We start from the raw sequence: 16330 nt of genomic DNA, 5'->3' as shown, positions 1-16330 counted from the left end.
TCCAATTTACTTCTATTATCAAATTTATTTAATAGCACAAGTTATCGGGTTGAAGAACCCGCCTACCAGATTCTGATTGGTAAGTGACGTAGTGGGGGAACTTAGCTATTGGTGCATCCGGATGTCAATCAAAATCGTGTACCGGGCATTTACCAAGTGTTAACTATTGATTGCCCAGGATCTTTAGAGGAGATCGACGGATATGTGATTTGTGCACAAATAGAGCGTGGGTATACTCCTTAGTGATTGTGTATAACTGCTTTTATCCTTTATTATGGATATTGTGGTATTGAGACTATACTGGCAATAAGTAAGAAACGGACATTCTCACCTACTGATATGTTCTCAAACTTGAGGATATTGACCCTTATATGGTAATGAATATTGAAATATATTTTAAATAGAATGAAATAAGCTGTTATTGTGAGACTTGAGTGAACTAAAGAGAAGTAAAACAAAACATTGAAAGTGTTCAATAAAAAAACAAAAAAAGTGCAAAACAATATAAACTATTGTGACTAAATTGTTTACTGATACATTCTTAAAATGATATTAAATTATTTTGATTGTGACATAATAGTGATGCAAGTGTATATTGGATCAACGTAAAAGTTGAGAATTGTAATAAAGGTAAAAAAGTGAGATTGATAACAAATGTATAAATCACACAGATGGAAAGAGTGTGATAAGTGACTGACTGTGCAAATAAAATTTTATTTTACACTCTTTCCATCTGTGTGATTTTATACATTTGTTATCAATCTCACTTTTCTCCCTATCTCTTTGATAGGTTTTTTTTTTTTGTTTTTTTTTTTTATAAAAGTTATTTCTAATCTGTTATCTGTAACCAAATGCCCCTGATTTAAATTGTACTGAAATTCCACCTTTAGAAACATTTATTGGGAAATAAATAGCCAAGGGGCCACTTATAAATCCTACAAAAATAAATCCTTCTAATGAACAGCCAGAGATACTGCTGGGATGTTTTCCAACTGGATGCCAGCATGATTCTTTGGCCCCTTCTCCTGTAATTAAATTCCTTTCTTGTAGAAGCCTAATAATGCCTTGTATGGTGACCCATAAAATCATGCATTCCATTTTGTCCAGTGCTAATCCTTTTAGATTTCCTTCTGCCAGTAAATGGTACCATTATTTGATGTTGGTGGCTCATACTCCGTTTCTGGCAGGTTAAATCAACTCACTGCACTACTCAAGGACACAAATAGACAAACAGGAGAGGGACCAATTCCTCAGTTTGTCCCCAGCATGTCATCACAATTTCTTACTCCACTATTTTTTTGATTCTTCTAAATATGGAAAAAGCTGCTGGTGTCCAGGAAGGAAAGTCATGAATTTAAGCAGTTTATAAAGTGGGAGGAGGGTGTAATTGGAATCATTGATGAATACACAACAGTAAGACAATGCACTAGCACTTACTTTAAATTTGAAATAAGCAATAGAATATTTTCTGCCATATTTAAAAGTAAATCCAATTTTCTCTCTCCCTGTAACATGTGACAGCCATTAGCCAATTACAAAATGCATATATGTATATACTGAGCACTTTCACGGAAGGTGTGAATATAAAAAGAATGTGCATGTTTTCATAATGGGAGACAATTGGAAACTTTGTTTTTAAATTGTATGCTCTATCTGCGTCATCAAACTTTAATTTTGACTTTAGTGGCCCTTAAATTCTTGCACATGCAATAGAGCAAAGGATTATGTTACATGGAACAAAATAAGAAGGGCATATAAATAGTGTTGGAGAATCCAAGCACATTTAAAAAAAAAAAAAAGGTAATAGTCAAAGTATTGCAAAATTGATTTAGCAGTTATCACAGGTGTTATTCCAAACACAAGTAACTCAACAAGCATATGGCAGTAGAATGTGTAAGGGGTGTGTTTTGGCCTTGACTATCTATGCCAATACTTAGGGTTGTTGGGCAATTTGCAAGGAAGTTCTATGGCATGATTCTATGCTCTCCAAAAGATGTATCTAGTAATTGTATTACAGATGAGAAATCCCTGGTTGTAAAACCTGTCTGTCTCATTGGCCTATTATTTTGAGAACTATATTAGACAAATATGGGCAAAAATTGTTGTGGGTTGTGAGATTTGGGGGTGGCAAATTCTCTAGTGCCTATGGCAAGTGACCCACCAAGCATATAGCAGTAAGCCCCAAATACTGGCAGTGACACATAAGGCAACATTGCCACTGCTCAGAGCATACTTATACCACTGTATGCTTGATGTGGCCTGTACACAGAAACCTTGCCAAAGAGTAACCATATAAAATCAGTATAAGCTAGCAGATAAGTATAGCTAAAAGAGCAGACCATATTATATGCAGGAATCTAAAAATAAATAAAATGCTGCATATTATTCCCTGGACCACTAGTAATGAGTGTTTTTGTTACTTTGAGGGGGTTTTCCATAGGTTTCTCACAGCAAGACACCCAAACAAAAGTACCTGTTGCTATTCTATAAGCGCTACTATGTTAATAGATGAATGAAAGCTACTCCAAGGACTGTATAAGGAACATTTTCATAATTATTTATATACTAGAGACATATTTACTGCAAACTTTGTAGATATGGTTCACCTCAAGGGAAGTAATTATATCTCACACACATATAAAAAGATTTTCTAGAAGACTGTTATTAAAGGGAATGCAATTATAAAAGAAAAGAGCAAAACGTCTATCACTGAATAATTACATTCATCTTAGTTTGAACCTGAAAGCCCATGGTGATGGGGGACATTAGAGAGAGGAACAAAAAGGGGGTGAATTCTAATCGCAACCAGTTAACAAAATTGTTTTTAATGCCAGTGCTACCCTGATGCCAATATTCCAGCTGACAAAAAAACTCAGCGGACAATGTCACCTGAGCAGGAATGCAGCAGGTGACATTGCTATCAGAGGGACGGACTCCTGCTGACAATTTAGATGCCAAAGAGATGCAAATTTTACATCCACGGGTTTAATGCTGTCATTCAACCTTAAAGGGATAGGAAAGTCAAAAATTCAACTTCCATGAAGTAGTTAGAGCATGGGAATTTAAGACACTTTTAAATTCACTTCTATTTTCAAATGTGCTTCGTTATCTCGGTATCCCTTGTCGAAAAAGAATATAAACATATCCTACACTATTGGGAGCTAGCTGCTGATTGGTACCTGCAGACATTTGTCTCTTGTGATTGGCTAACTAGTTGTGTTCACCTAGCTGCCAATAGTGCAATGCTGTTACTTCAGCAAAGGATAACACTATAATGATGCAAATTTGATAATGAAAGTAAATTGGAAAGTCGTTTAAAATTGTATATTCTATCCAAACCAAAATTAAATTTGGGGGTTTCCTGTCCCTTTAAATGTACATTAAAGTACATTTTATGCTGGGGCTGAAGTGTTTTAAAATTCTGCTTTCTCTTATTCTTTCCATCATGGAGATCGGCATCTTTAAACCATCCCCAGGTGCTGGCCATTAGAGCGCTGGTTTTCTCACCTGTCCTCAGGCCTCCCCAACAGGCCAGATTTTCAGGATTACCTTGGGTGAGAGCAGGTAAAGTAACTATGTTTATTAATTAGCTGATTATTTCACCTGTGCTTCAGTTCAGATATCCTCAAAATCGGGCCTGTTAGGGAGGCCAGAGGACAGGTTTGAAAACCAGCGCTGAAAGTGTAATCCAACTTGAATTATTTAGTACACTTTGGTCCACTAGTTTGATTGACAGGCAAGCAAGTGCCCTGTGGTCGTTCACCAATCAGCAACTGCCTAATCCCTAAGATCAGCATACCTGCTGCATTATATTTGTTTCAGTGAACTGTGTATTGCAAAACAGCATCTTGCTCTTGAATTCTGGTTGCATACTGATACATCATGGCATAAAAACTATTATTTAGTGCTAATGGTTGAAGTGAATGTGTTCCATACTGTATTGCACCCTGTAATAGTTATAGATTTATAATCTATCCCTGAATTTGTTTTTGTTTTTCTCAAACATTTTCTCCCCATTTCTTTTGGTGCAACTGTTCTTTGCTTCTATCAGGTCCAGCAAACATTACATTAACTAAACCGACAAGTGCATATTAACCCAAGGAAACAGCACAGAAGGAGCTTACCTGCAGCCTGCACTTTGGCTTTACGACTCACAACAGACCCAAAGCGATTCTGTGCCACACAGTCATATTCTCCTTGATCAGATGATCCATCTGCTCTTCTAACATGGAAAAAGGGGAAGTAGAGTGACCCATTTGGCAGAGGAAAGGCATATGCCCCACTCCATATGGGAGCACCATTCTTCCTCCAGGTAATGGTTATAGGCTCCACACCATCTGCTGAGCACAGGAGGGTGAGCGGTTGACCTGCTACAGCCACCTCATCATTGGGCTCAACAGTGAATGCCAACTCCACAGAGAGACAGGTGCCTGCAAGGAAGCAAGAGATATTTGTTGTTCAGTCACATGTACACAATGAAAACATTCAAAGTCTGAGCACTGTTGCAGCATGTGGGTATAATCATTCACAAGAAAACTAAAATCATTGTAGAAACCAGACACATGGCAATAACTACATACAGGACAGAAAAGTTTGCAATGCAGCACAGGGATAAAAAGAAAAACCCACATTGACTTAATAGGCAACCAAGGGAAAAAATAATTAACATGGTGCAGGAAATGTTCTAATCATTTCTGTATGTTTAAACAGCTTTTACAAAATATGTTTTGCTGTCCTTGTCCTATTACCCCACATGGCAATAAAACACAACACCGAGCTTCAACAATACACAACTGAACATAATCACACTCACTACACTATCAGAAATACATAGAAGTTTTATATTTCTCCCCAATCTAGCTCAGACATTCCCATATATAAAATCTGCTGCCCTTCACCATTGAACTCTGCCAACAAACCATCTAATTACTAATACAAAGGAATTAAATTACCCCATTTTATAAAAGGAGCATGACATCCATTTTTTTTTCATGATTCAGGTAGAGCATATAATTGTAAAGAATTTTTACAATTTCCTTTAAATATCAAATAATTTTCTTTGTTCCCTGGGTATCTTTTATTGAAGGAACATCAATGCTAGTTAAGTAAAACAAATATATATATATATATATATATATATATATATATATATATATATATATATATATATATATATATATATATGTGTGTGTGTGTGTGTGTGTGTGTGTGTGTGTTATGGGTAAAGTCAGATATTGAGTAATCCTAGGATTACCTGGGTAAAACAGACATTACTCAAGCAGTTGTGGGTAAAGCCCGATGTATGATCATAAAGCCCCTCAGAGTGCTGAGTCACCACAGAAGATCGGCGAGGTGCCTTCCTTGAACCCCCCAGGCAGAGGCAAAAGAAATAGTTTAGATGGGGGAATAACAGTACATCAGGCTTTACCCACAGCTGCTTGGATAATGTCCATTTTACCTGGGTAATCCTAGGATTACCCGGATTTCTTACTTTATCCTTAACACACACACACACATATATATATTTCCTCCGGGGAGTACGGCTGTGATGCCGGTTTGAATTGTTGCAGCGGCCATGACCACATAGCATATTTTTCTTGAAGACGACCCAAACAGGGGCCGAAACGTCGACTAATGCTTTATGAATTTTATATATGATCAAAAAAAAATATAATTTGGATTACTATGTTGGAGTGCTGGGCTACTGGCTAACTACTATATATATATATATACAGTATAGAAAGAGAATATCCATTTTATTGGATTTGTTATGAACACTGTCACATGGGCATTTAGCTTTTAAGTAGAAAGTGTGCATTTATAAAGAATATCGTTTTTCAGAAGCACTGAGCATTGTGCGAGTTTGAGGGTTTCCCACACACTGAAGTGCAAGCAGTGTGATTACACAGAACTGCATTAACTACAAGGGTGTTTTCCAGTAGCTGATACAGTTGCAAGTTATTGGGTTACAAAGATAATTCATAGATGGAATTCCAAGACATTTCTCACCAATATTTTGACTCTTCCCAGCTGCAGCTGATGGTTGTTCTACAGAGAAGCATCTGTTTTAATAAATTGGAGAGATTCTGTTGTTTGTGTTCATTCAGTCTCTAGTACTTTACGCAAATCCTCTGTGGCAGATATCCTCATTATTTATTTTTATTTTGCAGCATACAAAGGAGTATTCAGAGCACACCTCTAAATACTACATGAAGCTTTCCATTTTCAATTTTCAAATTTTAACTTATTTATCTTCTGCACTCATAAAAAAGTTTAATTTTATATTACAATCAATTAGTCACACAAGACTCTCTGTTTTTGCACAAACATATTGTGCTGCTACTTACTAATTGGCTTCAAGGAACAAAAGTCAAAATTAATCTTTTGTGATTCCGATGGAGAGAACAACTATTTTTTTGTAAAAAAATCCATATTTGCTTCTGTTATCATATTTACCTCATTATCTTGGTATTTTTTTTAACTTAGCTCATTCCCATGAAAGTATATTAAGATAGAGCCATGTGTCTTAATGGGGTGTTAAACATAGGCCAAAAAGCAAACTATGTAACCTAGGTTTTCTAGGTGCTCTAAATTGCCTTAACCAGCCAATTGATCTGCAGTATTTGCAGGTTACAACATTTACTTTTTTTTTTTTTTTTTTTTTTTTTTTATATTTTAATCTTTTTATTGTGATTTAAATTATACAATAACAATCATACAAATTAGCCATTACAATTTCACCATTAAAGTGATATACATTGTCCTACATTTGCATATGATATTTGGATTTCAATATTTGTCAAGTGCAGGTGGCGTTCAGGTAAAATCACATTTAAACCAAATAACAATAAGAAAGGAAAAGCAAGAAAGAGAACAACAAAAGAGAAAAGGAGAGAGATGCAAACCATTATTTATTTATTGGGCAATAAAATGGTAAGTAGGAATGTAAACAGTCTCCTAAGAACTTTCTTTACTGATGTAACTATATAAGTTATAACATGGGTAAAGAATCACATTTAGGTAGCCTTGTTTTATTCATGACTTCTTTGATTTAGTGATGGTTCCCCAGTGAGTTCATCATTGGGGGCTGGGATAGGTGGTGGCCGAGTTTGGTAGTATGATTCCCATAGAAACAATATCTTATGGTAAAAATCGAGTTTATTAATGGAGAAATAAAAATATTTTTCAAATGCAATGTTTTGTGCAAGTTGCGTTCTCCATTCTTCTATGGTGGGAGCTTGTATTTGTTTCCATCGTCGGGGGATTAAATGTTTGGCAGTGTTAAGAGCTAGTTGCAGTCATTTCGTATGGGCATTGGATTGAAGTTTGGGGGTGTCGTAAAATAGGAATATTAAATGGTTGAGGGGGGATATTACTGTTTAGTAATTGGTTTATTTGAATCTTTACTAAATTCCAAAATTGTTGGATTTCAGGGCAAGACCACCATATGTAGAAGATAGAGCCTATTTGTTTACACTGTCTCCAACAATGATCTGCTGCTTGTGGAAAGATGTATTTAAGTCGCTGGGGCATCAGGTACCATCACATTAGGAATTTGTAGTTGGTTTTTATGAGTGAGCTATAGTGGGAAGATTTTGTTGTGTGAAGGAATATGTTGTTTCATTCTTGGCTAGAGACTTGCATCAGCAATTCCATTTGCCATTTATGGGTATAAGAGGGTAGGTACAAAATGTACTTTTTTATGAAGGACAAAAATATTACTAATAAAGTATGGTCTTCTTCCTCCCTGCTCTAGACACACACATACACACATTTGAGAAGTGAAGAGATTGACAAAAGCTTTGGTGAGCCATATCATATCCCCTGTTAGGTTGGAAGAGCCTCAGCATAGAGAATGTATTATATACAATATCTCACAAAAGTGAGTACAACCCTCACTTTTCATGTGTCAACACTAAAGAAATTAAACTTTGCTATAATGTAAAGTAGTGAGTGTAGTGAGTGTACAGCCTGTGTACAGTGTAAATTTGCTGTCCCCTCAAAATAACTCAAAACACAGCCATTAATGTCTAAATCATTGGCAACAAAAGTGAGTACACCCCTAAGTGGAAATATCCAAATTGGGCCCAATTAGCCATTTCCCTCCCCGGTGTCATGTGACTCATTAGTGTTACAAGGTCTTAGGTTTGAATGGGGAGCAGGTGTGTTAAATTTGGGGTTATCGCTTTCATACTGGTCACTGGAAGTTCAACATGGCACCTCATGGCAAAGACCTCTTTGAGGATCTGAAAAAAAAGAATTGTTGCTCTACATAAAGATGGCCTAGGCTATAAAAAGATTGCCAAGACCCTGAAACTGAGCTGCAGCATGGTGGGCAAGACCATACAGCGGTTTCACAGGACCGGTTCCCCTCAGAACAGGCCTCATCATGGTCAACCAAAGAAGTAGAGTGCATGTGCTCAGCATCCTATCCAGAAGTTGTCTTTGGGAAAAAGACAAATGAGTGATGGCAGCATTGCTGCAGAGGTTGAAGGGGTGGGGGGTCATCCTGTCAGTGCTCAGACCATACACTGCAAACTGCATCAAATTGGTCTGCTTGGCTGTCGTCCCAGAAGGAAGCCTCTTCTAAAGATGATGCACAAGAAAGTCCGTAAACAGTTTGCTGAAGACAAGCAGACTAAGGACATGGATTACTGGAACCATGTCCTGTGGTCCGATGAGACCAAGATAAATTTATTTGGTTCAGATGGTGTCAAGCGTGTGTGGTGGCAACCAGGTGAGAAGTACAAAGACATGTGTGTCTTACCTACAGTCAAGCATGGTGGTTGAAGTGTCATGGTCTGGGCCTGCATGAGTGCTGCCAGCACTGGGGAGCTACATTTCATTAAGGGAACCATGAATGCCAACATGTACTGTGACATACTGAAGCAGAGCATGATCCCCTCCCTTCGGAGACTGGGCCGCAGGGCAGTATTCCAACATGATAACGACCCCAAACACACCTCCAAGATGACCACTACCTTGCTAAAGAAGCTGAGGGTAAAGGTGATGGACTGGCCAAGCATGTCTCCAGACCTAAACCCTATTGAGCATCTTCAAACAGAAGGTGGGGGAGCACAAGGTCTCCAACATCCACCAGCTCTGTAATGTCGTCATGGAGGAGTGGTAGGGGACTCCAGTGGCAACCTGTGAAGCTCTGATGAACTCCATGCCCAAGAGGGTTAAAGCAGTGCTGGAAAATAATGGTGGTCACACAAATTATTGACAATTTGGGCCCAATTTTGACATTTCCACTTAGGGGTGTACTCACTTTTTTTTGCTAACGGTTTAGACATTATTGGCTGTGTGTTAAACATTCACAATTCCTATGGTCAATAACCAGGGTGCTTCCAAGTAGCAAACATCTCAAAGAACAAAAGAATGCACTCCCCATGATTTTTCAAATCGTCACTGTTTTAAGTGTAACTTTGCGGGGTTTATTATAACATCCATATTTTGTTGTGTCTGAGGAAGGGGATAAAACCCTAAAACGTTACCCTATTGAAATGGTGATGATTTGAAAAATCCTGGATAGTGCATCCTTTTGTTCTTTGAGATATATAGATAGATAGATAGATAGATAGATAGATAGATAGATAGATAGATAGATATATTGTAGGTATTTAGCAAAGAAATACATACATAAAATAATACCGTACTCCAAAGCTTAAAAAATAAAATGAACACAAAATAGCATGTATTCATGAGAGAAATTTCCTTGGGTAATAGAGTTTTTTTTTTTTTGTTTATTTTAAAGCTTTGGAGTGCAGCAGTATCTTTTGTATGAGCATGACTTAGCAGTTGAAGACTGCCTTTGCTGCCAGTACCCCAGCTACATTGTGTACTTTTTATGCAGAGTGAATTGGGGTGGTATATCTGCAGCCACAGACTTCTGTGTTTGTAATAAGCAAAGAAAAACTGCACCCCAGCTATGCTGGATTTGTAATAGAAACAGCTTATCTAGTGTGTGCTACACTTGCTGCCTCCAGCGCATTACTCAAGCAATCATTTTAACAGCAAGAGCTTATAATCCTCATTTAGATGTCTTAAAATTACTTTCTCAAATCTTAAAGTTTAATTTCTTCCTTTTAATACATTATATTATCGACAATGAATTATATGATTTACTTCCATGTCATATTTGCTTTAGTAAAATGCCACAACACTTTGTATAGCAATCCATTGTCTCATTCTGGGAGCACAGGGGTTAATACATATTTGGAAAACATAAATCCACAGTTTTGAAAGGAAACCAGAACAGTTATACTTGTGTTTCTCTATTTATTACAAATGTGTTCAGGGAATTTAACAACATTTGTTCAAATAAAAACAAAATTACTGAGTTTATTTCCTAGTTACAATCATGTACTTAAAGCAAATATTATCCTGAGAATAATATGAAGATCTATTTGTAAAAGTGTATCAGTTGTATTTATAATGAAGAAATAAGTGTAAAGTTTTAGTCTCTGTGGATTAATGGGTGCCAATTAAAGTGTTGTAACATAAGTTATCTTAAGTTATCTCCTCTTCTGAGGTCAAAAATGTATAAATAAGGTGAAGGAAAAAATCCCACCGGATCTAATTTCCCTTCATAAGCACATTAAACTCAAAATGTAGTGCCACAGAGGAAAATAAAGTGCTGCAAAATCTGTACAAATAATTGATAATAATAACCCCAACATTTTCTGTTGTGATTCGGATAGAACATAACATTTTAATAAACTTTCCAATTTACTTCAATTATCAAATTTGCTTTATTCTCTTGTTATTCTTTGCTGAAGGAACATTGACTGGTAGCTGAACACATCTAGTTAGCCAATCAGAAGAGACACATGTGTTCAGGCACCAATCAGCAGCTAGCTCCAACTAGTGTGAATATGTACGTATTCTTTTTCAACAAGGGATAACAAGAGAACAAAGCACATTTAAAAATAGAATTGAATTTAAAAGTGTCTTAAAATGACATGCTCTATCTGAATCCAACAAGTTTATATTTTGACCTTCGTATCCCTTTAATTATTCATATTATAATATTTTGCAATCCACTTTCAGTATTTATTTTGCATGCTATTTCTGTAATTTAATGTTGACAATTGTATTTTGTTCCTATGCTCCCAGAATTCTGAAAAACTGACCCTACAACGTGCTACATACATGGGTGTTTTAACACTAAATTTTATAATGTTTAAAGCAATTGTGCACTCCCTAAAAACCTCCTTTCTGAAGACACCCATAGCTACATAACGATCGCTTGATTAGTGCAGGACCTTATTTATACATGTTTTTAATTAGTCTTTGCAACAGAAATAAACTAAACATGATCAAAAGGCTTTTAAATAGGTGTGCTCCTGGATTCCAAAACAATGCACGTTTTGTAAATGCTTTCAAAACATTTATTTTCTGTGCAGATTTTTTTTTTGTTTTTTTTTGCAATACAATGAATAAAGCCCATATATTCCATACATGCATACTTTCATATCATAGTCATTATATGCATTTTATCACTTAGTGTCAATATTGACTAACTGCTTAGTATACTATGAGTGTACCACATCATTAAATAGGTTAGAAAGAAGTCATCATATTTGACAAACCTATGTATTGAATGTATTGAGTCTTCTAAAGAGATATTATATATTTTTTATTCTTTTTATTTATTTATTTTTAGCTGAAGCATCTGAGAGCAGTATCCTCTGTGTGCAGATCTAAATGACAGATGAAATTGTTCTGGTAGACATCTGCTCTGACTGAATAGAGGGTTCTGACTTAAAGGGACAGTCTGCTTCAACATATTTATTGTTTAAAAAGATAGATAATCCCTTTATTACCCATTCCCTAGTTTTGCATAAACAACACTGTTCTATTAATATAATATTTAACCTCTGTGATTACCTTGTATCTAAGCCTCTTTTGGCAGCCCCCTGATCACATGGCTATTTATTTATTATCTATTGACTTACATTTTAGCCAGTTAGTGCAGTGTCATGCACAACTCCACAGGAGAGAGCACAGTGTTATCTATATGGCCCACATGATTAGCAGTCTCTTGTTGCGAAAAGCTAATACAAAAGCATGTGATAAGAGGCTGTCTGTTGTGGTTTAGAAACAGGCAAAAATTTAGAGGTTTAAATGTTATAAGGTAAGATATACTAGTATAGCAATGTTGGTTGTTATCTATCTTTTTAAACAATAGCAATTTTGGTGTTGACTGACTGTCCCTTTTAAGCTCTTTTTGGCCAACATCTACTAAAGCATAGCGTAGTCGAAAATTGTCAGTTTTTTGATAAATTTAAATTATAGTTGAAAGCACAAAAAAAGAGAGTCAGGAAATAACTTTGCTGAATGTGGCTGTTTAGCAACGTCCATTAAGGACAGTTATAAAAAGTTAAAGGAACAGTTTACCCAAGTTTTTTTCTCCCCTTTAAATTGTTCCCAATTATCCCTTTTATTTGCCGGAGTGTATTAAATTGTTTATAAGAAGCTCCTTTACCCTTATTTTGACATTTGACATAGATTATTTGGATTGTGGTATCACTACCTATTCTGAAAGTTTCCATACTTAAAGGGACAGTCTAGTCAAAATTAAACTTTCATGATTCAGATAGGTCGTGCAATTTTATACAACTTTCCAATTTACTTTTATCATCAAATTTCCGTTGTTCTCTTGGTATTCTTTGTTGAAAGCTAAACCTAGGTATGCTCATATGCTAATTTCTAAGCCCTTGAAGGCCATCTCTTATCTCAGGGCATTTTGACAGTTTTTTGACAGCACTAATTCATGTGTGCCATATAGATAAACATTGTGCTCACTCCCATGGAGTTATTTATGAGTCAGCACTGATTGGCTAAAATGCAAGACTGTCAAAGGAATGGAGATAAGGGAGCAGTTTGCAGAGGCTTAGATTCAAGGTAATCAGAGTGGTAAAAAGTATATTAATGTAACCATGTTGGTTATGCAAATCTGGGGAATGGGTAATAAAGGGATTATATTTTTAAACAATAAAATGTATTATCCTTATAAGTATAGGCTATGTAAACACAGCCAGCTGAAGAAATTATACAACCAGTGTGGTATTGCAGAGATACGTAATAAAATGTTAATTTTCCATTGTTCTCTCTAAGTATTATGCTTTGGTTTACAGACCGATGTATGAGATAAGGACACATGTGTGTGTACACAAAGTGATAAAATAAAGAGATCTGATTTTATCGGGCAAGCTCAACACATTTTAAAGGTTGTGGTTTCAAAGCACAAAACCAGCTATTTCATATGCAGAAATCATTGGAAATACATTAAGAGAAAAGCAATTTTACAGTATACTATCCCTTTAAATGATAACATTTTAATTAAGGAAACACATAACTTTTGTTTGGACACAAACATTTCTATTCACTCTACGCCACTGAGCATATTATCAGCACTTAAGGATTCCCATTGTCAACCACTGCTCTAGGATAAAAAAATGTCTTCTTCTGGTGGTATTTAAAGGCTAGGAGAGAGTTAAGAACTTTGGCCAAACTTGCATTTGCTCAGATATTAAAAATGTATTTTCCAAACTTCAGATCAGAAGTGATTCTTGCAAATTACTCTCCAAAACTGTAAGTTTAAATATGTGAATGGGACATGAAATTTAGTGCTGCGGAATCTGTTGGCGCTCTGCAAATAATTGATAATAATAATAATCCCCAAAATGTTCCTTCAATATTCAGATAGAGTATACAATTTTAAATAACTTTCTAATTTAATTCTATTATCAATTTTTTTTTAAAGTTCTGTTGGTATCTTTTGTTGAAAAGCAGGATTTTATGATTAGTAGCCGGCCCATTTCTGGAGCACTAAATGGCAGCAGTTTTGCAATAATGTTTTCCATTTGCAAGAGCACCAGATAGCAGCACTATTTCCTGCCATGTCGCGCACCAGATGCCTACCTAGGTATCCCTTCACAACAGAACGAAACATTTGAAAATAGGAGTAAACTGCAAACTCTTAAAATGTTAAGCTCTGTCTGAATCACACAAAAAAAAAAAAAGTTTGGGTTCGATATCCCTTTTAAATACATGAAAGAAGATTCAAAAGCGTTTGCATATGGTGGTTTTGCTTTTTAGCCTAACACAGAAAATATCTTGCTGAGGCCCCATATTCATAGCGTAGCTTTAGAATATTTAGTTTTACATTCTGAAATAATGCAGATGCTAGTTGAAAAGAAAATACAGAAATGAATGACTGATGAGAGCCATGCGTCTCATCAAGTCTAACATTTTTCTATATACATCAACATATTAAATAACTGAATATGCAACGTCGGGCGGAGCATTTTTGCAACATATGTTTAAAGTTGTTTTATATGTGTACGAAGTGTACGTCTTGAGTTAAGCATTGTATTAGAAAAGTTACACGTAGAAAACATTTTTTAAAGCATTTTAAACTGTCAATATAGGCATAATTGTAAGGGTCTCAGTTCAGGAATAACACTTGAAAGCCGACTTGGGTATATTTCTTTTGCCTTTTTTTGCTGTGACCATTTTAGGACCAGATATGTTTGAGCATCTGTACAGACCTAAGCAATCACTGTGTAGAATGTTGCAGAGTGAAGGCAAGTATAGTAGTATACTTAAAAAGGTACAGTCTTGACCCAATACATAATTTTGATTACTTATTGTTACATATCAGAGAAGCATCCTGCAACTGGTCCCACATCTATAAGCTTGTAAGAAGTACATAAAACATTTAAATATTCATCATTTGTTAGGAGACGAAAATGTCCTACAAGCTCCGCCCTCATATTGCGTGTATGTTTGGGTATGTTAAAGGGACACTGAACCCAAATTTTTTTCTTTCATGATTCAGATAGATCATGCAATTTTAAGCAACTTTCTAATTTACTCCTATTATCACATTTTCTTCATTCTCTTGCTATCTTTATTTGAAAAGCAAGAATGTACCTTTAGAAGCCGGACCATTTTTGGTTTACATCCTGGGTTGTGCTTCCTGATTGGACAGCACCAATAAACACGTGCTGCCCAGGGTCTGAACCAAATATTGTCTGGCTCTTTAGCTTAGATGCCTTCATTTAAAAAAAAGAAAGCAAGAGAACAAATAAAAATTGATAATAGGAGTAAATTAGAAAGCTGCTTAAAATTGCATGCTCTATCTATCTGAATCAAGAAAACCACTAACTGGACAAGAATAAAGCTGTGGGAGGAGCTTGGCGGCCATTTTCAGCTGCTAACAAATGATGATTATTCAAAAGTTTCATGTACTTCTTACAAGCTTATAGATATGGAACCCATAGCCAGATGCTTGTCTGCTATGTAACAATAAGTAATACAAAAAACATAATTTATGTAAGAACTTACCTGATAAATTCATTTCTTTCATATTAGCAAGAGTCCATGAGCTAGTGACGTATGGGATATACATTCCTACCAGGAGGGGCAAAGTTTCCCAAACCTCAAAATGCCTATAAATACACCCCTCACCACACCCACAATTCAGTTTAACGAATAGCCAAGAAGTGGGGTGATAAAAAAGTGCGAAAGCATATAAAATAAGGAATTGGAATAATTGTGCTTTATACAAAAATCATAACCACCCCAAAAAAAGGGCGGGCCTCATGGACTCTTGCTAATATGAAAGAAATGAATTTATCAGGTAAGTTCTTACATAAATTATGTTTTCTTTCATGTAATTAGCAAGAGTCCATGAGCTAGTGACGTATGGGATAATGATTACCCAAGATGTGGATCTTTCCACGCAAGAGTCACTAGAAAGGTAGGGATAAAATAAAGACAGCCAATTCCTGCTGAAAATAATCCACACCCAAAATAAAGTTTAATGAAAAACATAAGCAGAAGATTCAAACTGAAACCGCTGCCTGAAGTACTTTTCTACCAAAAACTGCTTCAGAAGAAGAAAATACATCAAAATGGTAGAATTTAGTAAAAGTATGCAAAGAGGACCAAGTTGCTTTTTTGCAAATCTGATCAATCGAAGCTTCATTCCTAAACGCCCAGGAAGTAGAAACTGACCTAGTAGAATGAGCTGTAATCCTTTGAGGCGGAGATTTACCCGACTCAACATAGACAAGATGAATTAAAGATTTCAACCAAGATGCCAAAGAAATGGCAGAAGCTTTCTGGCCTTTTCTAGAACCAGAAAAGATAACAAATAAACTAGAAGTCTTTCGGAAAGACTTAGTAGCTTCAACATAATATTTCAAAGCTCTAACAACATCCAAAGAATGCAATGATTTCTCCTTAGAATTCTTAGGATTATGTAAGAAATCACTTGTTTATGTGACAATTCTTTACTTATCTTTAGTACTTTAGA

At 35.8% G+C, this 16330-nt stretch overlaps 1 protein-coding gene across 1 annotated transcript in view; it reads right to left on the bottom strand.

Annotated features, from left to right (window-relative positions):
- The window catches only part of IGDCC3 (immunoglobulin superfamily DCC subclass member 3), a 237903-nt gene that overhangs the window by 184313 nt on the left and 37260 nt on the right, over positions 1-16330 (bottom strand). Inside the window, exon 2 of the mRNA XM_053719580.1 lies at positions 4125-4430. Coding sequence (XP_053575555.1) covers positions 4125-4430 — 306 coding nt within the window. The remainder of the gene's footprint in view (positions 1-4124; positions 4431-16330) is intronic.

Source organism: Bombina bombina, chromosome 6 (genome assembly GCF_027579735.1).
Source record: "Bombina bombina isolate aBomBom1 chromosome 6, aBomBom1.pri, whole genome shotgun sequence".
NCBI lineage: Eukaryota > Metazoa > Chordata > Amphibia > Anura > Bombinatoridae > Bombina > Bombina bombina.
This window is presented reverse-complemented; position numbering and strand designations above follow the sequence as displayed.